Raw genomic sequence first — 23766 nt, 5'->3', positions numbered from 1 at the left:
GCGCGAGGCCCCGTGCTGAGAGGGGGGCGGGGCCAAGCGCTGCACAGAAAGCAAAGAGCCTGGAAGGGGTCGGGGGCTGCTCACCCGGAGGTGCATCGGAGGGGGAGCAGCCCTGCAACAGTTCAAGTGACGGGCGGCCCGCGGTTTCTCGGGGCCCGGCGGCGGAGTCATCCGGAAGGCGTGCGACGGCGACAGAGGTGGCCTATGTTTCTTCGGCACCAAGAAGATCGGAGGCGGTTGCGGTCCCAGCAGAGCGGTCACAGCCCGGCGTTAGCAGAGTCCAGGAGGAACAGCGGCAAGACTGGTCGGCGGCTGGTGGGTCCACAGCCCCTACGCAGCCAGGTGAGTCATGCTCTATGTCTGGTGTGTCCAGCAATGTTAGCCGCGTGGCGCATGCGGGGTCTAGTAGTGGGGTATTTGCGGGGGGTAGCGCTGCATTAACTAACGCGCTAGGGGTAGGCGGCGAAGCAGGTGCATTGCTGGGGGTGGTATTAGAATTGCTGAGGAGGCAGGGGGTAGGTTACGCTCCGTCGCCTGTCACAGCATGGAACTCACCATGCAGTGCGTCGTCCAGCATTAGGGACGGACCGGGAGGACCGTTTGCTGGTGGGACTGGGGTAGGACAGGCGGTTGGGGTGTTACAATCTGCCCCGCTGGTAGGACAGATGTCCACGAGCGGGTTACAGACGGGGGCACAATCCACTGGGGAAACCTCTCAAGTGGGGGGTGCAGCAGGTACGTTGGAGTCAGGGGGATCGGCCGGGGTGGCAGTAGCGGTCCAGACAGAAAAGGACGGGGAGGGGGTGCGGCTAGACGATAAGGCAAAAGGCGAGGTCTACGTCTGCTTTGAGGGCCCGTTGGGGGCCCACCTAAAAAAAGAGGTGAGGGAAAAGATTTGGAGGGACGAATATGTCGAGATATTCTCCCTCCTACCCTTGGAAAAATTTAATTTAGACAAGGGAAAGCGGACTGAGTTTAAAAAAGAGGAGGAGGAGAAGCGTAGGTGGCGCCTTATACCCCAGACGTTCGCGAACTGGCTGCAGGCGTTTGCCATTCTAGCGAGCGTAATCGGAGAAAAAGCGCCGGACAATTGCTCCGGCCTTTTCTGTTACATGGACTCCATTGGTGAGGCCTATCGAGTGTATGGGGGACAGACCTGGCTGCGCTATGATGAGCAGTTCAGGCAGCGTAAGGCAGTGCGCCCATCGATCAGATGGGATCACAAAGATATAGGTCTATGGTTGAGAGTAATGGCCCCCGCGCGGTTCGGTCAGCCCTTTCAGGGCAGTGCCGGGTCCTTCGGCTCGGCCTCTAGTTCAGCCGGGGGGCAGGGTGGTTCAGCAGGGGGGAGTAGGACCGGGTACTGCTGGCAGTACAACGAGGGTCAGTGCAAGTTCGGAGCAACATGCAAGTTCCGTCATGCCTGCTCTCACTGCGGCGCGGGGTCTCACGGGGCTGGCAGATGTTTCAAGAAAGGAAAGGGAAAAGGTCCAGGGGGTTTTGCGAAAAGGGATGACCCCAGTGATTCTGGAAGAGATGGTACCGTACCTAAGTAGGTACCCGGATAGAGAGAAGGCGGAGTTATTGTTTAAGGGTTTTAGGGATGGTTTTCACATCCCGCCTCCGGTTCATGGGGTCCCCTTTTCGTTAAAAAATTTACGTTCGGCGTTAGAATATCCGGAAGTGGTGACGGAGAAGCTAATGAAAGAGGTTAGGTTAGGGCGCATGGCGGGGCCGTTTGAAGAGCCACCCGTGCAAGACTTTGTGGTGTCACCTTTGGGAGTGGTACCGAAGAAGGAGCCGAATAAATTTCGGCTTATTCACCACTTATCGTACCCAAGGGGGGCGTCTGTAAACGACGGAATAGACCCCGAGCTATGCTCGGTGGTGTATACATCGTTTGATGCGGCGCTTCATTGGGTTCGGAACTATGGAAGGGGGGCATTGATGGCAAAGGCTGACATAGAGTCAGCCTTTCGCTTGCTGCCAGTAACACAAGAAAGTGTGAGGTTGTTGGGGTGTTTTTGGGCAGGGAGTTATTTTGCGGATCGTTGTTTGCCCATGGGATGCTCAATCTCATGTGCATACTTCGAAGCGTTTAGTTCGTTTTTAGAGTGGGTGGTGAAGGACACGGCGGCAGTGCAGTCGGTCATTCATTACCTGGATGATTTTCTGTGCGTAGGGCCCGGGGGTTCGCCAGTTTGTGCGAACTTACTGGGAACCTTGCAATGGGTGGCCAAACGGTTCGGGGTGCCTCTGGCACCGGAAAAGACGGAGGGGCCCACAACTTGTTTAAGTTTTTTGGGCATCACCATTGACTCTGAGGCAATGGAGTGCCGATTACCAGAAGAAAAATTAAGAAACTTGCAGGAGGAATTAGGTGCGGCGCGGGTGGCGAAGAAAATCACGCTCAAAGGGCTGCAGTCACTGCTGGGCAAGCTGAATTTTGCCTGCAGGATCATGCCCATGGGCCGGGTTTTCAGTAGACGGTTGGCGGCGGCAACAGCAGGGATTCGGGCCCCTCATCACTTTATCCGTTTGGGAGTTAGTCACAAGGCGGACCTGGCAGTTTGGTCCGCCTTTTTAGAGAAGTACAATGGCAGGTCGGTAATTATGGGGGAGGTCAGTAGCAACGTGGACTGGGAGCTCTATACAGATGCAGCAGGGAGCGCAGGCTTTGGGGCCTATTTTCAAGGTAGATGGTGTGCGGGGGAATGGCCGGAGCAGTGGAAGCAAGAAGGCTTAGTTCGGAACTTAGTACTATTGGAATTATTTCCAATAGTAGTGGCTATCACACTGTGGGGTAACCACTTCCGTGATAGAAAAGTAAGATTCCACTGCGACAACATGGGGGTGGTGCAGGTGATTAACAACCTCTCTGCGTCATCCCCCCCGGTGGTTAACCTGCTGCGTCAGTTGGTGCTAGAGGCCTTGTCATTAAACATGTGGGTAGTAGCGGTACACGTTCCAGGTGTCGAGAACTCAATTGCGGATGCTCTCTCTCGCTTTCAGTGGGAGCGGTTCCGGACACTGGCGCCGGGTGCGGAGAAGGAGGGGAGGAAGTGCCCGTCTCGAATCTGGAACGTGGTAAGCGAGCAGTGGGGGGCCTGATAGAACGGTCACTGGCTCGGCGGACTAGGGCAGCATATTGCGCAGCGTGGAGCGAGTGGGAAGAATGGTTGAGGCAGCGTGGGGGGGAGCGTTCAGAGGAGGATAGAGTGGGCTTGCTGTTGAGTTGGTTGGGAGAGAGTGCAGATTTGGGTCGGTCAGTGGCAAAAGTGAACCAGTTTATAGCGGGGGTGGCTTTTGGGTTTAAAATACGGGGGGTGGAGGACGCGACAAAAAATTTTTTGGTAAAACAGGCGCTGAAGGGTCTGAGGAGAGGGAAAGGGAGACAGGACACTAGGCGACCGGTATCATTTGATGTTTTGGAGAAATTAGGGGAGGCGGTTGATGTTGTTTGCGGAAAAGAGTTCGAGCGGCGGTTGTTTAGGGCGGCTTTTTCATTTGCATTTTTCGGGGCCCTACGGGTAAGCGAATTGGTGTCACCTAGCAAGACCGTGGGGGGCGGCCTGCAGGCGGAGGATGTGCGGTTGGTAGACGGGAGGTTGGACTTGCTTATCCGTCGGTCCAAGACGGATCAGCAAGGACGGGGGCAGGTGATCCGGTTGGGTGAGGTGCCGGGGGCCAGTATGTGCCCTCTGAGTGCCTGGGAGCAGTATAGCAAAGGGTTAAATTTTTGCACGGGCCCATTTTTGCGGCACGAGACCGGGGAATTTTTGTCGCGTTTTCAGTTTATAGCGGTGTTCAAGAAGGCCTTAGAGGTGGCGGGTTTTAATAATACACAGTTCGGGTCTCACTCATTTCGGGTGGGGGCGGCGACGGAAGCGTCAGTAAGAGGTATGGGGGAGGAGGCAGTGAAGAGGATAGGTCGGTGGGAGTCAGGGCGTTTTAAATCATACGTGCGACCCCACCTGCTTTAAATTCAAGGCGGGGTCGTCTGGAGGGTGGGGGGGGTCATAATGGCGGTTTGCTAATATAGTATTGTTGCTGTTTATTTTACAGATGGTCGTCCAGCATTAGTTTGGATCTTGGGAGACTCCTATGTTTTTTGGGGAGCAGAGAGAGCGGGGGTACGGCCGAATGGGAGGCAGCTACGGTTTCAGAAGAGTGAGGCGATAGTGAGATGGATGGGGATTAGAGGGATGACTTGGGGCAGCGTATTGGAGGAAGTTGAAAGGCGGGTTAGGTGGGATAGGGCGCCGGAGGTTTTGGTCATACACGTGGGAGGAAACGATTTGGGAAAAAGGAGGTTTAGGGACCTATCAAGGGACATAAGGTATGACTGTCTTAGACTGCAAGCGTCATACCCGGGGACGGTCGTAGTGTGGTCCGAAATCGTGCCTAGGAAAGTTTGGAGGGGGGGCGCAGTCGGAGAAGGGCCTGAACAGAGCAAGAGTGAAGCTCAACAGGGAAGTGTCGCGGTTCCTGGGCAGCAAAGGGGGGGTAGCAGCGCGACATATAGACCTGGAGAAAGGGGTCGGCAATTACTGGAGGTCAGACGGCGTCCACTTAAATGACATCGGCATTGACCTATGGACGGAAGGATTGCAGGAGGGAATTGAGCGGGCGCTATTGGTGTGGGGGGCGGCGCAGGCTCAAGGTGGTCGAGCCTCACTTGCTGTGGCAGGGGAGGGGGAGGGGCCCTTGGAGCCCGTGTAGAAGGTTAGTGGGGGAAGGCAGGGGCTACATAGCCCCTTCCCCCCTTTTTTGTATTTGGTCAATCGTGGCCTGTCGCCTCCTGGGTTACAGGGCGGAGCCCTGATAGTCGGTGGGAGAGGCTAGCCAGGGGTGGCTAGCCGGCCTCGGGGTCGGGAAGAAACGGCGGCCGGAGGTTAATGGGGAGTTTGCTTGGGCTCCCGAGTCTGCCACCGGCGGCGGGAGGAAGAAGGTTTTGGAAATAGCGTCGCCTGAGCCAGCCAAGTTGCGGCTGGTGACCGGGACAGCTATTTCCTCTGTTGGTTTGAGGCGACAGGATATTTTTAGAAGTAGGAGGGGCTCCAAGGTCCTCTTCGCAGGTTTTCCATTAGGGAATGTTTATAATGGTTAGGAGGTTATAATGGTGTATGATATATTTGAAAGGAAATGCGTTTAAAAATTTTATGTTAATGTTGTTTGTTTTAATAAATTGGCTGCTGTGGCCAAATTTTATCCAACAGATGGTGTCGGTGGTCTGTTCGGGTAATGGTAGGTGGGGAGGGGGATTTAAAGGGGTAAGGTCATAGCAGCATACGACTCCGTTATACCCGGGTCAAGGTCTGCCGGAGCCGGAAGCCCGCAGGGCGGTAGGAGGAAGGCAGCATGATAGGGTTAACGGGGAGGAGGGGGGTTAATTAGAGTAGAGGATGCCGGGAGGGGGCGGAGCTTAGGAAGAGGGGGTTAAATAGAGGGGTAGCGCAGGGAAAGGCCATTACAGCGTCCAGAAGAAGAGGAAGAAAGAAGCTGAAGTTAGAAGAGTCCCGCCCGCCCGCCCTAGAAGAAACCCAGGGGGGGAGAGGGGTGGGATCACGGGAAAGGGCTTTCGTCATAGCAGCAGGGGAGGGGGAGGGGCCCTTGGAGCCCGTGTAGAAGGTTAGTGGGGGAAGGCAGGGGCTACATAGCCCCTTCCCCCCTTTTTTGTATTTGGTCAATCGTGGCCTGTCGCCTCCTGGGTTACAGGGCGGAGCCCTGATAGTCGGTGGGAGAGGCTAGCCAGGGGTGGCTAGCCGGCCTCGGGGTCGGGAAGAAACGGCGGCCGGAGGTTAATGGGGAGTTTGCTTGGGCTCCCGAGTCTGCCACCGGCGGCGGGAGGAAGAAGGTTTTGGAAATAGCGTCGCCTGAGCCAGCCAAGTTGCGGCTGGTGACCGGGACAGCTATTTCCTCTGTTGGTTTGAGGCGACAGGATATTTTTAGAAGTAGGAGGGGCTCCAAGGTCCTCTTCGCAGGTTTTCCATTAGGGAATGTTTATAATGGTTAGGAGGTTATAATGGTGTATGATATATTTGAAAGGAAATGCGTTTAAAAATTTTATGTTAATGTTGTTTGTTTTAATAAATTGGCTGCTGTGGCCAAATTTTATCCAACAGATGGTGTCGGTGGTCTGTTCGGGTAATGGTAGGTGGGGAGGGGGATTTAAAGGGGTAAGGTCATAGCAGCATACGACTCCGTTATACCCGGGTCATGAGTTTCACCACTTCGACCTCCAGAATGCAGCTAAAGGCACCCAAATTGCATGGAAATACAGCTATACATGGAGATCACGGTGCTTCTCCCACAAACTGGTAAAAATAGCGGTATAGGGGTCAAATGTAGCTTTGCTGCTATATACATTGGCAGAAGCAGAAATATTCCCCCTCCCAATGTACAGACCACGCTTCATATAGGGATATAAACCTGATGCAGCTTCTTTCTCTGCTTCCTCCAATAGAACCTAATTTACACGTAACAATTATTGCTCAAAATTCGTTTAATCCGAAAATGAGCGATAATCATTGCATGTAAACGCAGGCATCGTGCAGTTTTCACTTTAACAATGATTTTAAGGCGAATTTAAAATTCATCGTTCAGCTAGTGAGAGATTAAGTATCTCTCAATAGACCGCATACTGTTATCTCCATGGAAGACAGCAGATAACAGTGTAATCTGCCAACAACCGCAAAGAGAAGGATGCAGCTGCGTGCACAGCTGGATGTGTGACTAATCACATGCTGGGCTCTGCAAACAGCTCCTGGAGACCCTTTTACGTGTAAATGAACATGATAAAGTGTTAATAGCCACTAGTGGTCATTAACACTTTATGCAAATAAATCGCTAAATCTTTCAATCTTTCAGTCTTTTGAAAGATTATCTTTGTGTGTAAATGGGCCTTAAGTTCTCTGCTGGTATACAAGCTTTCACAGCAGCAATATATCCTCTGTAGAATATCTGTCCCTAACAACAGACTATAAGTTATATAGGCATGGAAAATACAGAAACAGGTTGAGACCGAAGACCAACCACTTCAATACATTTCTATGGGCTTTAAAATGGAAATGGATCAGCAAAACACCAGTGAGAAAAGTCCCCAAGATAATGTTCAGGGGAAGCTTCTAATGAGGGGTTCGCAAGGGAAGGACTGCAGATATAAAGTGGCCAACTTCACTGGATACAATGTATCCAGCTTGATTTAAAGGGAACCTGCCATCAGGTTCTTATACTGCAATCCCCCATAAACCTTTAGCAGCGCTCCTCGGGAGATCTCTTCATCGCTATTTAGGTCTGTATCGGCACCGTTACAATCTGCTTCTGATGCTTTCCCACACTCTATTCTAATGAGCTGAAAAGAGTCAGATTTATTGCGCATGCACCTTGAGGATTCTTACTCCTGAGTCGGAAGTCACATGACTGTGGGAGTAACGATCCTCAAGGAGCATGTGCAGTACGCCACAGAAGGATCAGCAAGTAAGGCAGAGCTGAGGTGCGCGGAAACGGACAAGATCCTATACGGCGCCTGCGCGGGATTACAGAGAAGAAGAGAGATCAGTATGCACGCCGATCAAGGACAGGGGCGCCCGGCGCGGCGCTGAGGGCCACGACTGACTCTCTGCAACTCATTTTGATACAGTGCGGGAAAATTGAAAAGCACATTGTAAAGGCACGGGGACACGGATTGTAAAACTAATTAGCGATAAGGAAATCTCATTAGCAGCGCAGTTAAGGGTTTATCGTGGATTGCATTGTAAGAACCTCATTACAGGTTCCCTTTAAACAAAGACTCTTACCTTTAAAAGGAAAGGTCTCTCCGTGTTTAGATATCAGAATCCAGACATTCTCTGCAATAAGGAGCAGGTAGCACTGTTCATCTCTTAAGGCCATGTGTTGATTGCCTGTTAAAAGGTATTCCCACTGCATCAGGGGAAAAACACTCTTTTAAGAAAAAAAACCCTTTTTGACTCCACAGCTCATAATGATACAGAATGACCAAACTGCCTGCTCCTAAATGACCCAAATTTCCTTTCATCCATCAGCTACTTCTAAGTTTCAAAGCAGTTCTCACTGCGCATAGTTGGGGACTTCAATGGGCTTCTTGCAAAGCTCTCACAAGCATATCAATGTATAAGCACTTAGGAGGAGGCACAAAGTCCGAGGCCAGCCACAGGATTCAATATGCAGACCCATATCCATCCCCATAGGAAGCCAGGAGAAATAATCTTCTTAGAAGAAAATATGGAAAGATACTAAGAAACACTTCCTAGACAAAATCAGCCCATAAATAATGGTGCAATGAAATGTCTCTGCGTGAAGATAAACCCGCAGCTCACCTGCATTCTGCATAAGGAGTAAATCCACAAATCATATAACACAGTAAATAGATTGCATTATTTAAACTGATCCTGAGTTACATCCTGTATTATCCTCCAGAGCTGCACTCACTATTCTGCTGGTGAAGTCACTGTGTACATACATTACTTATCCTGTACTGCTCCTGAGTTACATCCTGTATTATAGTGCGGAGCTGCACTCACTATTCTGCTGGTGGAGTCACTGTGTACATACATTACTTATCCTGTACTGATCCTGTGTTACATCCTGTATTATACTCCAGAGCTGCACTCACTATTCTGCTGGTGGAGTCACTGTGTACATACATTACTTATCCTGTACTGATCCTGTGTTACATCCTGTATTATACTCCAGAGCTGCACTCACTATTCTGCTGGTGGAGTCACTGTGTACATACATTACTTATCCTGTACTGATCCTGTGTTACATCCTGTATTATACTCCAGAGCTGCACTCACTATTCTGCTGGTGGAGTCACTGTGTACATACATTACTTATCCTGTACTGATCCTGTGTTACATCCTGTATTATACTCCAGAGCTGCACTCACTATTCTGCTGGTGGAGTCACTGTGTACATACATTACTTATCCTGTACTGATCCTGTGTTACATCCTGTATTATACTCCAGAGCCGCACTCACTATTCTGCTGGTGGAGTCACTGTGTACATACATTACTTATCCTGTACTGATCCTGAGTTACATCATGTATTATTCTCCAGAGCTGCACTCCCTATTCTGCTGGCGGAGTCACTGTGTACATACATTACTTATCCTGTACTGATCCTGAGTTACATCATGTATTATACTCCAGAGCTGCACTCACTATTCTGCTGGTGGAGTCACTGTGTACATACATTACTTATCCTGTACTGCTCCTGAGTTACATCCTGTATTATACTCCAGAGCTGCACTCACTATTCTGCTGGTGGAGTCACTGTGTACATACATTACTTATCCTGCACTGACCCTGAGTTACATATATCCTGTATTATACTCCAGAGTTGAATTTATAAAACTGTAGGATTCAGAGCTGAGATCTCCCAGCATTCCTTGCTTGTTTACATCTGTATGAAGCTTGATTTGCATTTTTTAATTATCTTGCACCTTTCTGTCAAGCTTAAAGCTGGTTTTTAATAACAATCAGCAGAATTATGATTGCAGCTCTGGATTGTAAAATAGTTTTCAGAGATACAATTTAAATCAGAGAAACTGGAAATTACACTGGTCAATACTGAAATTGTTACGGACTTAAAAAGGTCCTAATTAGAGATGAGCGAACACCAAAATGTTCGGGTGTTCGTTATTCGGAACGAACTTCCCGTGATGCTCGAGGGTTCGTTTCGAACAACGAACCCCATTGAAGTCAATGGGCGACCAGAGCATTTTTGTATTTCGCTGATGCTCGCTAAGGTTTTCATGTGTGAAAATCTGGGCAATTCAGGAAAGTGATGGGAATGACACAGTGACGGATAGGGCAGGCGAGGGGCTACGTGTTGGGCTGCATCTCAAGTTCACAGGTCCCACTATTAAGCCACAATAGCGGCAAGAGTGCCCCCCCCCACTGTCAGCGTAAAGATCGTTCTCCTCTGCCATAGCTGTAACAGCTGTGGCAGAGAAGAACGATGTTTGCCCATTGAATTCAATGGAGCGGCAATACAGCAGGTTCCACTGAATGCAATGGGCTGCCCGCGATCGCAGGATGAATGGTCGGAAAGGGCTTAAATATATAACCCCTTTCCTGCAATTCATCCAGAAATGTGTTACACTAAAAATATATACCGGCGTATAAGGCGACGGGGCGTATAAGACGACCCCCCAACTGTCACCTTATACGCCGGCAATACAGTGGAGCAAAGAATAAAAAGCATTACTTACGTTTTCAGATGATCTGCGGCGCTCCTGCAGGCTGTCGCTCCCTCCTAATCCACGGCAGAGTATTCCTTTCTGCACGAAAGGCTTGAAATCCCCGCCTCCAGAAACACAGCCAATCACAGCCAATGACAATGATGTCATTGAATGGCTGTGATTGGCTTGAAATCCCCGCCTCCAGAAACACAGCCAATCACAGCCATTCAATGACATCATTGTCATTGGCTGTGATTGGCTGAAGGCACCTGTGTTTCTGGAGGCGTGGATTTAAAGCCTTTCGTGGAGAAAGGAATAGTCTGCCGGGAACCAGGAAGGAGCGACAGCCTGCAGGAGCGCCGCAGATCGTCTGAAAAAGTGAGTAATGCTTTTTATTCTTTGCTCCACTGTATTACCGGCGTATAAGGTGACAGTTGGGGGGTCGTCTTATACGCCCGGTCGCCTTATACGCCGGTATATATTTTTAGTGTATCACATTTCTGGATGAATTGCAGGGAAGGGCTTATATATTTAACCCCTTCCCGACAATTCATCCTGCGATCGCCGGCAGCCCATTGCTTTCAGTGGAACATGCTGTATTGCTGGCTCCATTGAATTCAATGGGCAAACATCGTTCTTCTCTGCTACAGCTGTTACAGCTGTGCCAGAGAAGAAGGATTTGTCTTCTATATGTTCTCAATGGGGTCAGCGCTGCTGCCGCCGGCCCCATTGAGCGCATATAGAGAAGATTTATGGCCCTAAGAAGGACCGTTGGGGTTCTTGACACCTAAAATACTCCTAACACTCTCCCTATAGCAGCTCCAACACGATAGCGCTTTCCCTAAACTCATGTCAGAATGCATCCATAGCGAGCCGCGGGAGGGGCAGATTTCAATACTCGGGTGACACCTTATCTCCCCAGCCACTCACAGCAGGGGGGTGGTATAGGGCTTAAACGTTGCAGGGGGAAGTTGTAATGCCTTCCCTGTCTTTATATTGGCCAAAAAAAAGCGCTAACGTCTCAGGGAAGAAAGTTTAATTTACCAGAACACCGCATGGTGTTCGTTACGAATAACAAACATCCCGAACACCCTAATATTCGCACGAATATCAAGCTCGGACGAACGCGTTCGCTCATCTCTAGTCCTAATCTGTAGTATCTCGGTGCGCTGAACACGAATATGACCATGAAAATTTTTCATTGGCTCTACTTTTGAAGATATTTCATACAGTTCATTCTCTGTGTTTCACCGTGTAAATTTATCCCGTAGGACTGTAATGACATCCTTACAGTTAGAGCCAGACAGCAGCCGTGTGCTTACAGGACCTGTGATGTCACCGTCATGTGATCAGTCACTGCCTCTGAGCTCATTACCTCACACCTAACCCCAACATAATCAGAACACCATGACTCACAGACAGAATGTAGCAGTTGGAGAGAAGAATATCCAGCACCCAGCTGTGGTCGAGGCTCAAAAAATCCTGCTACCACCCCTTCACATCACACTAGGTTTGATGAAGAACTTTGTAAAAGCCATGGACTGGACTTCACCAGCTTCCCGATACCTTCATGAAAAATTCCCTTGACTCAGCAAGGCAAAGCTTAAAGAGGGAGTTTTTGTGGGTCCTCAGACTCGGGAGTTCTTCAAAGATGACCAGTTCAACAACTTGCTGCAGGGTGATGTGAAACAAGCATGGAATGCTTTTTGCCTCGTGTCTACAAACTTTCCCAGGAATGTTAGGGCAGAAACCTACAAAGAACAAGACATGTGGATGCAGTATCAGAAACCTGGCTGCAATATGTCTCATTCCTTCAATCCCATCTGGATGTCTTTCCAGACAACTGTGGTACGGTTAGTGATGAGCATGGCGAATGTTGTCATCAAGATATCGCAACAATGGAACTAGGAAACCAGGGAACATGGTCCATTGCCAGCTGGCCGACTACTGCTGGACACTAACATGCTGGCTGACTACTGCTGGACACTACCATGCTGGCTGACTACTGCTGGACACTACCACGCTGGCCAACTACTGCTGGACACTACCATGGTGGCCGACTACTGCTGGACACTACCATGCTGGCCGACTACTGCCGGACACTACCATGCTGGCTGACTACTGCTGGACACTACCACGCTGGCCAACTACTGCTGGACACTACCATGCTGGCCGGCTACTGCTGGATACTACCATGCTGCCCACTTGTACTGGACACTACTATGCTGGCCGACTACGGCTAGACACTACCATGCTGGCCGACTACAGCTGGACACTACCATGCTGGCCAACTACTGCTGGACACTACCATTCTGGCCGACTATGGCTAGACACTACCATGCTGGCCGACTACTGCTGGACACTACCATGGTGGCCGACTACTGCTGGACACTACCAGCTGCCCGACTACTGCTGGATACTACCATGCTGGCCGACTACTGCTGGACACTACCATGCTGGCCGACTACTGCTGGACACTACCATGCTGGCCGACTACTGCTGGACACTACCACGCTGGCCGACTACTGCTGGACACTACCATGCTGGCCGACTACTGCTGGACACTACCATGCTGGCCGACTACTGCTGGACACTGCCATGCTGGCCGACTACTGCTGGACACTGCCATGCTGGCCGACTACTGCTGGACAGTACCATGCTGGCTGACTACTGCCGGGCACTACCATTCTGGCCGACTACTGCTGAACAATACCATGCTGGTCGACTACTGCTGGACACTACCACGCTGGCCGACTACTGCTGGACACTTCCACGCTGGCCGACTACTTCTGGACACTACCATGCTGGCCGACTACTGCTGGACACTACCATGCTGGCCGACTACTGCGGAACACTACCACGCTGGCCGACTACTGCTGGACACTACCATGCTGGCCGACTACTGCTGGACACTACCATGCTGGCCGACTACTGCTGGACACTGCCATGCTGGCCGACTACTGCTGGACACTGCCATGCTGGCCGACTACTGCTGGACAGTACCATGCTGGCTGACTACTGCCGGGCACTACCATTCTGGCCGACTACTGCTGAACAATACCATGCTGGTCGACTACTGCTGGACACTACCACGCTGGCCGACTACTGCTGGACACTTCCACGCTGGCCGACTACTTCTGGACACTACCATGCTGGCCGACTACTGCTGGACACTACCATGCTGGCCGACTACTGCGGAACACTACCATGCTGGCATACTACTGCTGGACACTGCCATGCTGGCCGACTACTGCTGGACACAGCCATGCTGGCCGACTACTGCTGGACACTGCCATGCTGGCCGACTACTGCTGGACAGTACCATGCTGGCTGACTACTGCCGGGCACTACCATTCTGGCCGACTACTGCTGAACAATACCATGCTGGTCGACTACTGCTGGACACTACCACGCTGGCCGACTACTGCTGGACACTTCCACGCTGGCCGACTACTGCTAGACACTACCATGCTGGCCGACTACTGCTGGACACTCCCATGCTGGCCGACTACTGCTGGACACTACCATGCTGGCCGACTACTGCTGGACACTACCATGCTCGCCGACTACTGCTGGATACTACCATGCTGGCCGACTACTGCTGGACACTACCATGCTGGCCGACTACTGCTGGACACTACCATGCTGGCCGACTACTGCTGGACACTACCATGCTGGCTGACTACTGCTGGACACTACCATGCTGGCTGACTACTGCTGGACACTACCATGCTGGCCGACTACTGCTGGACACTACCATGCTGGCCGACTACTGCTGGACACTCCACAGAGATGCTCCCGAAGAGCCGGACAAGACACAGGCAAAGAGCTCTAAGACGTAGTCTGACTTGTTACAGGTATTACCATCGGCCTATTGCTATCGGCGCGCACTTCGTGATGTAAACAATTATTGCAGGTTACAGTTTTGCATTTTGTCACATTCGTTCAGCAGATAAAGACTGAGAAGAAAGGACTAATTATATTTCAGTAACATGACTTTTGTAAATATGTGTTGAGCAGTGTCATCGATTTGAAGTATAAAGAGTAACAGCGGGAAATGTAAGGGCTTATGACTAAATAACTGAAGGCCAGAGAGGTCAACGGTGCTAATATAATCCCCAAAAAAGACAGAGAGGAAAGGTAACCAGTGCAAACAGGATCCAAACGTTACACTTTGGACTCCATTCTGCTGTGAGTTCTTCTGAATACTGTTGGAACCACCTGCTGGAAAGCACAACAGAGACCTGTAACTCAGTCTGAACCCGGCCTAATACTGCAATTGGAATTTTGCCTGTAATGCCAAGCCTGGCCACTGCAGCGGGAATGGAGCTGTCTGCTTCTTACAAAAATCAGCTCAGTGCAAACTGCTGATTGGTGGGGATCCTGGGTAGCAGAGCCCGGACAATCTACTATTCATGGATTATCCTAAGGATACACCATCAATAGTTTACAACTCAGCAAGAGCCTATGAATGACTCAGGGGACACAATGGGACCTATAAATAACTCAGGGAGCACAGTAAGTTCTATAAATGAGTCGGGTACAGCAGCGTCTAATACTGACTCCGGTGGCACGGTGGTTCCTATAAATGACCCAGGAGGCACAGCAGGCCTATAAATGACTCAAATGGCACAGCGGAGCTTATAAATGACTCAGATAGCACAGCGGGCCTATAGATCAGTGTTCCCCAACTCCAGTCCTCAGGGACCACCAACAGGTCATGTTTTCTGGATTTCCTTAGTGTTATACAGGTGATCTAAATATTGTCAGTGCCTCAGACCTTGCCATAGGTGTTCTTACCATAGGATATCCTGAAAACATGACCTGTTGGTGGTCCCTGAGGACTGGAGTTGGGGACCCCTGCTATAAATGACTCAGATGACAAGTGGGGCCTATAAATGACGCAGATGGTACAGTGGGGCCTATAAATGACGCAGATGGTACAGCGGGGCCTATAAATGACTCAGATGGCACAGCGGGGCCTATAAATGACTCAGATGGCACAGTGGGGCTTATAAATGACTCAGATGACACAGTGGGGCCTATAAATGACTCCAATAGCACAGCAGGGCCTATAAATGACTTAGTTGGCACAGTGGGGCCTATAAATGACGCAGATGGTACAGTGGGGCTTATAAATGACTCAGATGACACAGTGGGGCCTATAAATGACGCAGATGACACAGTGGGGCCTATAAATGACGCAGATGGTCCAGTGGGGCTTATAAATGACTCAGATGCACAGTGGGGCTTATAAATGACTCCAATAGCACAGCAGGGCCTATAAATGACTTAGTTGGCACAGTGGGGTCTATAAATAAGTCAGGGGGCTACTGCGACCCAAAACCGGAGTTAACCCTGACTTGGATGCTACTGCAACATCTGCCCCCCCTAAAGCATCGCCACAAAGTTTTAAGGTTTCGGTATTTTGCCGTCTTCACCTTATTTGTCCTCCAGCTTTCACATCCATAAAAATGACATAAGCGACCATTCCAGGCCGGACAGAACTGATCGCCGTTTTCATAGACACATCATTACAGTCCATAAAATCCCATTAGAAGTCAGAGGATCGGCGTTCATTTACGATACGCAGAGCACTGCTTAGTGGAGAAGTCTCTCTGGTAAGTGTTGCTGTGCCTGTCCTCGGCTGTCTGCACCTTCCATTATCGAACCGGCTATCATTATCTACCAATGAATGATGTGCCTAAGTGAACGGACGCCGCATTTCCTCTCGGTACGAGGAATGTTTTCATTACGGCGTCTATTACTGTCACCGAGTCATGTTAACACAATTTTTGCATTAACGTGTACATCTGTGAAAGTCACAGCACCCAGGGACGCAGATCGCACACGACCGCCGCTGCCTGCGAATGAAAGCGCTTTTCGAGAAAAATCACAAACTTGTAATTTTGGTCGGCTTTCACCGGATCACTGATAACCATGCTGACTCCTAAGAAGGAAAGCAAACTACGGGGGGGAAAAGGGGATATAAGCCAGGCTGATGGGTGTCTGACAACTGCAAGGACCTGGAAGTGAGATCTTGGGGCGCGTACAGATTACAGCACTTGAGACTCTGGGAGCCAATTAGGCCACTTCAGGGCCCCGTCAGACTATATTTGGTAGCCAAAAAAGAAAAACTCGTATAGACTGCAAAATAAAACAATCCAAAAAGCTTAGCGGGAGCAGATTTGTAGCTATGTGTAACCTGGGATTGGTGCCATCCAAATATACACTATGTTGACGAAAGTATTGGCGCCCCAGTAGACCAGCGCGGTCAGGTGATGTGTGAGCATTCGGTATAAAGGAGACCATCACACAGGAGACCCCAGTACAGGAACCATCAGATGCCACCAGGTGTAGAGCCAACAATGGGGTCTGGTGGGGGGATGTCACCAGATGTAGAGCTGACAATGGGGTCTGGTGGGGGGATGTCACCAGATGTAGAGCTGACAACGGGGTCTGGTGGAGGGATGTCACCAGGTGTAGAGCTGACAATGGGGTCCGGAGGGCGGATGTCAGCAGGTGTAGAACTGACAACGGGATCCGGAGGGGGGATGTCACCAGGTGTAGAACTGACAACGGGATCCGGAGGGGGGATGTCACCAGGTGTAGAGCTGACAATGGGATCTGGTGGGGGGATGTCACCAGGTGTAGAGCTGACAACGGGGTCTGGTGGGAGGATGTCACCAGGTGTAGAGCTGACAACGGGGTCTGGTGGTTGGATGTCACCAGGTGTAGAGCTGACAACAGGGTCTGGGGGGATGTCACCAGGTGTAGAGCTGACAACGGGGTCTGGTGGTGGGATGTCACCAGGTGTAGAGCTGACAACAGGGTCTGGGGGGATGTCACCAGGTGTAGAGCTGACAATGGGGTCTGGTGGGGGGATGTTACCAGATGTAGAGCTGACAACGGGGTCTGGTGGGGGGATGTCACCAGGTGTAGAGCTGACAACGGGATCTGGTGGGGGGATGTCAGCAGGTGTAGAGCTGACAACGGGGTCCGGAGGGGGGATGTCAGCAGGTGTACAGCTGACAACGGGATCCGGAGGGGGGATGTCACCAGGTGTAGAACTGACAACGGGATCCGGAGGGGGGATGTCACCAGGTGTAGAGCTGACAACGGGATCTGGTGGGGGGATGTCACCAGGTGTAGCGCTGACAACGGGATCTGGTGGGGGGATGTCACCAGGTGTAGCGCTGACAACGGGGTCTGGTGGGAGGATGTCACCAGGTGTAGAGCTGACAACGGGGTCTGGTGGGAGGATGTCACCAGGTGTAGAGCTGACAACGGGGTCTGGTGGGGGATGTCACCAGGTGTAGAGTCGACAACAAGGTCTGGTGGTGGGATGTCACCAGATGTAAAGCTGACAACAGGGTCTGGGGGGATGTCACCAGGTGTAGAGCTGACAACGGGGTCTGGTGGGAGGATGACACCAGGTGTAGAGCTGACAGCGGGGTCTGGTGGTGGGATGTCACCAGGTGTAGAGCTGACAACGGGGTCTGGCAGGGGGGATGTCACCAGGTGTACAGCTGACAACGGGGTCTGGTGGTGGGATGTCACCAGGTGTAGGTTGTGAGTGAGAGCTTAGGACTGCCTACTACTGCCTTAACACTCTGTGCCACACAAGGCCCATGAGAATACTTATCATATATGATATCAGCGGATCCGGAACTGTGGGATAACATTATTCCCGGATCTGTCTTCATCGGAGCCTCAGCAGCAGCGCCATCATCAACTCGGAAGAACTTGAGAAACATTTCCTGATAGCTGACTAAAACTCTACATTGCCATCTGGATTATGGAAGGCAGGGTAAGAAGAACTACACCATACTTAGTACATCATTCACTTTCAATGGGGATGTGAAGATAGCCGAGCAGCACCCGGTTGGTTATTTCATCAGCCGCATTGCAATAAGTGGAGCGCCGACCGTGCATGCACCCTCACAGTGACAGAATAGGCGAGACACAAGCCCCTCGTTCCCGAGAGGGGGGGGGGGGGGGACAAAACTTGCATGAAGAAAAAAAACAAAAAAACACATTCATTTTAATGGGTTTATTCAAACAAGCAACTTTTCACTTGGACCAAAAGACCAAGTTTGAACGATTGCTGCATGTCCTATACTTGTCCAACTCATGGATGATAATAGTACATGTGACTGCCCAATGTCCAGCACATCAGCCGGCACACGGAAGGAGTGTGGATGGGTTGTCCAATGCGAGCAGCATCCAAGAAACCTCGCACTCAGCTGAGTGAATACGGCCCAAGGGTGCTGGACGACAACTCAATATATTTCCCCAATCATTGCTGTAGGGTCACTTCTGCATTTTCTTAAGGTACCTCAGTGGTTATACTGAGGAGCGTTCCACCGATGAGTTGAGGGTCTTAATTTGATGTCATCCTTATTAATATCTCTTTAAATTTGTGGGGGTTTTTTTGCAGACATGAATGGGCGCAGAAAGTACAGGAGCCCCACGGCCCTCATTACATGATGTACCCTTCACCCGGGCACGGAGCCCTGTACCCTACCATCTTTATGCCAAGGGGATTGATCTGCTGTTGTTCAGGTATTTACCTCTTTCTCTCATTTACATAATTATGTGTCAAAGTGTTGAGTTAACTTTAGCGGAGTCATTAGTTGGACCATCTCATACACCCCTTGTAGAGCCTTGTACCCCCACTGACCCTTCTTCTTATGTTTAATTGCTTAATACAGAAGTCGAACATACCCACATGACAACAAGAAGATTCCATTACATCAGGACCTTGGGTGTCACATTCACCATCTTTGGAACATCGTTCCTTTTTATCACCACCCATCTTAGAGGTGGAAGTGTTTGGTACTAATACATTACTATGTAAAGCACTACCGTTTATTGATGAACTTTTAGGGGTATACCCATTTTCAGTAGCAACTGCTAGAGATAGCCGAGTTTAAGCGCTCGTCAATCTATGGTGGTCCTAGTCACTACAACAGGACTGCTGGAGGTCACCAAGTGCTTGATCTCAGCTATCTCAGGTCGTCCCATTGAAGTGAATGGTGTGGCGGTGTGCCTATGTGGTCTCCTGCTATCAAAATTTCAAGACCTGCTGGCGACTAATTCTTTAGACCGGTGGGGGTCCCATCAGCCAGACCACCACCGATCGGGAAGTCACCCCCTATTCTATGGATAGGGGTTAGTTTACCAAAAGGTAACACCCCCTTAAGTATATTAGATGATACAAAGATCTGTGCTACAAATGTTTTGGTGGAGAATTCTCCTAAATCCCAGGAGGCCACATTTACTTTTGCAGTTGGATGAGTCCACAAAAAGATTCAGGACTGTAAACTTATTACCGAAGGCCTTCAACCAACTCAAAGAACGGCGTCCAGAACCGACTCCATTGCCTGCGAGTGACTTATCGGCCCGCACCCTGCGCTTCCTTCATCCTCCTATTTCTTTCCTTCGCTGCAGGTCTGATGCCTTCATGTAGACTAATTATGTGTCCTGCTTACATGTCTCCACAGTTGACGTCACGAGACGATTTGATCGCGTCTTTTGATTTGGGGATCTTAATTTCCATCTTAAAGAAGACTTGTCCAGCCTAGTAAAGCGCGACTCCGTAAGGCCGAATGCCCACGGACAGATTATCGCTGCTGAATTCGTGGTCATACACGTGCTGCGAATTCCGCAACAATGACCATCCATAGACATGCTGTGTTAGATGATTCTCCCCTGCCCATGAGCAGAAATCAACAGCGATTTTCCGCTCGCGGCGGAGAATCGCAACATGTGCTATTTTGCAGTCCATGGAAGCCTTCTGTCCCGTGATACTTCAGATGTGAGCACTGCAGAAGTATCGCAGGTATCCGAGTTATAGCCCAGCGCCGGTGCGTCATGCCCTGCACTGCGCATATGCGCCGGTCGTGGAACTAGTGGCGGATCCGGACAGGTGAGTATAGGGTCTCTGGGGGGCGCTGGGTCTGATTCCGCTGCGAGATTTCACCTGGCCGTGGACATGAGGCCTAAATGAAGACGATGGTACATTTAGTGGCAGAGCTCGATCCCTCCTCTAGTATCGCATGTACATCACTGACATGATGGTTATTATGTTCCCCACATTCTTCTGGCCTTGCAGTCATCCATCGCTCAGTTTTATACATTGTTGCTACTTCTGATCATTTTGTTTCCTTCTACTCAGGGGTCCATATTTAGAGGGTTGAAGGAACGCGTCATTGAATTCCTTCCCACCTATAATATTGACACGGACAACCACGACACTCCCATAAAGCAGAGAATCCCTTCTGGTAATCTACTATGCGGATGTGATATTCTTCTAATGACAGTTACTGAGGAGTGTTATTCCATGATCTCTACGGGACAGGCTGCTCTGCAAACCCAACATGATGGGGATGTGCGAGTCCCTATAAAAACATCAGACCATCGACCTGTATGTGGCGTTTCTGAAGTCTGGCTCAGGCCTGGCACAGACGGGTAAGTATGGTTTTGTTGCATGTTAGGCCGCCTGTCCACGGGCGTAGCGTTTTCCCGCAGCGGTTTTCTGCCATGAGATCTGCCACAGGAGAATGCTAAAGTCCCCGCGATTTTCCGTGATGAACCTATCATTAAAGATTGGTTCACCGTGGAAAATCCCAGCATGTCGCAATTGTTTTTCCACGAGCGGAAAATCTCGGCAATTTTCCGCTCATGTACATTGGGCTGCGCTTTCCTTAGTTATCCTATAGAAAGCGTTCATTGCGTTACCTGCATGCGGATTATCGCCACGGATAACGCGATGATAGATCGCCCGTGGACAGGAGGCCTAAGTGGTCGGATCCTTTCACAACCTGCCATAACTGCTGGGGCGTTATAACTAGAGATGAGCGAGTATACTCGCTAAGGCTAACTCCTCGAGTGAGTAGTGCCTTAGCCGAGTATCTCCCCGCTCGTATCTAAAGATTCGGGGGCCGGTGCCGGTGACAGGTGAGTTGCGGCGGGGAGGAGAGGGAGAGAGAGATCTTCCCCGCCACTCCCCGCCCCCCGAATCCTTAGAGACGAGCGGGGAGATACTCGGCTAAGGCACTACTCGCTCGAGCAATTGCCTGAGCGAGTATACTCGCTCATCTCTAGTTATAAGCAAAGCTCCGACTTTAAAGGGGTTGTCCCGCGCCGAACCGTTTTTTTTTTTTTTTTTTCAACCCCCCCCTCCCCCGTTCGGCGCGAGACAACCCCGATGCAGGGGTTAAAAAAGAACACCGCACAGCGCTTACCTGAATCCCCGCGCTCCGGTGACTTCTTACTTACCCGGTGAAGATGGCCGCCGGGATCTTCTACCTCCGTGGACCGCAGCTCTTCTGTGCAGTCCATTGCCGATTCCAGCCTCCTGATTGGCTGGAATCGGCACGTGACGGGGCGGAGCTACACGGAGCTACACGGAGCCCCATTGAGAAGAGAAGAAGACCCGGACTGCGCAAGCGCGTCTAATTTGGCCATTAGACGGCGAAAATTAGACGGCAACCATGGAGACGAGGACGCCAGCAACGGAGCAGGTAAGTGAAAAACTTTTGATAACTTCTGTATGGCTCATAATTAATGCACAATGTACATTACAAAGTGCATTAATATGGCCATACAGAAGTGTATAGACCCACTTGCTGCCGTGGGACAACCCCTTTAAGGCAGCGGATTATACTCCTGGATGCTTACCTTTAATATTACCATATGTCTTACTTCCATATCCTTCTCATTCCAGCATCCCCTTGGCTGCTGGAGACTTTGCCTGCACTGTCTACTTAGCGGGCATTAGGAAAATCTAAATCTAGTGTCCTGCAGGAGAGGACAGCGAGGTAGCGTATTCCTATATAATTCATGTTATCTGGCCACTAGGTGGCGGTGTTCTTTGTATGGTCAAATATTCTCATGTGTTTTGCATGTTGTGCATATTCTTAGAATACCCCCATTATTAATGTTTATCATCTGTTAGGTCTTGTGACCAAGAAACAGGTATGTCCCATCAGTCACAGTTTCCTGAAAGATGTCTTCTCCCACAACCAAATATCGGACCACCTTCCATCAGAGCTTGAACGTTAATGAATAGCTCTGATGTCAGCCATCTGTATATAGATGATATCTGTATCTAATGATCATCTGCCCCGCAGTACACCCGGTGAGGACAGCACTCCCTGATATTGGAGTGGCCATTGTTGCTGATAGGTCATGTCCGCTGAATGTATCTTCTTATCCTGTAATACAACCTGAATGACCGACATCTAATGGAATGGTGTGCTTCTCTCCTCGGAACAAGTCAGCGAATATTCAAACATCAATGCCAAGAATATCCATTGGCAGAAGATCCCATCCTAATATTCCCACAGCAAGACTCCAACATCAGTCGTAGAAGACCCCAGCGTGGTCCAGGGCATCGCTAGCAGCCAGAAGAGGAGGGCACATCATCTCTCCCCGCGCCTCTGGGAACCCAGATATCATACTTCTTCCCGAGGAAGAAGTATTATTACCATCAACATTATGGGCAGCGCGGGGGTCCTGGATCCAAGCCGGGCCAAAGCCAACATGTGCATGGAGTTTGGACGTTCTCCCCGTGTTTGCCTGGGTTTCCTCCGGGTACTGCGGTTTTCCCCCACACTCCACAAACATACTAATGTGCAGATCGTGTATTACCAGAATATTTTGTAATCTGCAAACATTTTAAATAAAGCTTTAAAAATCTTCTGAGAGTCACCGGTGATTATTAGAGGGATCCTTACAGCTACTAGAATAGAACTTATATAATAAATGGGTCGACTCATGAGGAGAGTCAGAGACCCTCCAAGGCTGTCACAGGGTGGGGGTTGGGAACATTTCATCTAAAATTCAAAAATCCTCCGTTCTTCATGTATCTAACTTTTATGAAACTACATTCAGCCATTTTTTATTAGTTATGTTTGTTTTTTCACCAGATTTTTCACACTACTGAAAGCCTTGGGTCCCTAAACTAGACCACAGACCCCCATGGCCCCAGTAGTAAGGATAGCATTCTTCATCGGCGTCCTCCAGCAGTCGCCAATGAACTTCTGTATCACTCAGCTTGCTGCATGACTGGATGATGGGGATGAGAACGCTGAGCGTAACATAGTCCGACTCGTTCCACTGCTTCCCGGCCCTTTACAGCACACTGGGGCACACTGGCTAGAAGTGACAAATGTATTAAGAAGCATATTTACGTTGTGGGGGTTCTCTGGAGACACAATTACGTTCAGGGGGCACTGTGGGGAACATTTACTTTAGCCCTTTCACAATTCGTACTTTCCTGTATGAACATTAGACCGTTGTCCGCAGAGTGCAGCATAAAATTACATAATAAGTTTTCTATCTATCAGTTTCAATGTGAATTTGTTATGTCCGCCGGGCACACCAGGGCACCACACCTCAGCACGGACGTAAGGCGCGTTCACAAAAAGACACCGTAAGCACACACAAAATGCATACTAAACACCAAAGTAGGACTGGAAACTGGTCTCACAGGCAGACAACATAACCCTACTCTAAGGAGACAACAACCACATTAAACCTGCCTGCAAC

At 50.1% G+C, this 23766-nt stretch overlaps 1 protein-coding gene and 2 long non-coding RNA genes across 3 annotated transcripts in view; 2 read left to right on the top strand and 1 right to left on the bottom strand.

Moving 5' to 3' along the window:
* The window catches only part of LOC136620063 (uncharacterized), a 390661-nt gene that overhangs the window by 23238 nt on the left and 343657 nt on the right, over positions 1–23766 (bottom strand). The gene's annotated exons all lie outside the window — the stretch shown is intronic.
* On the top strand, positions 801–4418 carry LOC136621996 (uncharacterized). The gene is made up of 2 exons (XM_066597930.1): positions 801–3087; positions 4066–4418. Exons 1-2 carry the CDS (start codon positions 1420–1422, stop codon positions 4081–4083), a joined length of 1686 nt encoding a protein of 561 aa, XP_066454027.1. The 5' UTR covers positions 801–1419; the 3' UTR covers positions 4084–4418.
* On the top strand, positions 20475–22359 carry LOC136620062 (uncharacterized). Its single transcript, XR_010791126.1, has 3 exons — positions 20475–20682; positions 21941–22034; positions 22172–22359. It is a non-coding gene; the product is annotated as an uncharacterized lncRNA (long non-coding RNA).

This window comes from Eleutherodactylus coqui, chromosome 3 (assembly GCF_035609145.1).
Source record: "Eleutherodactylus coqui strain aEleCoq1 chromosome 3, aEleCoq1.hap1, whole genome shotgun sequence".
NCBI classification, from domain to species: domain Eukaryota; kingdom Metazoa; phylum Chordata; class Amphibia; order Anura; family Eleutherodactylidae; genus Eleutherodactylus; species Eleutherodactylus coqui.
The sequence above is the reverse complement of the archived record's forward strand: the minus strand, read 5'-3'. Positions and strand labels throughout refer to the sequence as shown.

Coding starts and splice junctions, on each gene's coding strand:
- LOC136621996 (XM_066597930.1), top strand. CDS start 1,420: ATGCCTGCTCTCACTGCGGCGCGGGGTCTCACGGGGCTGGCAGATGTT.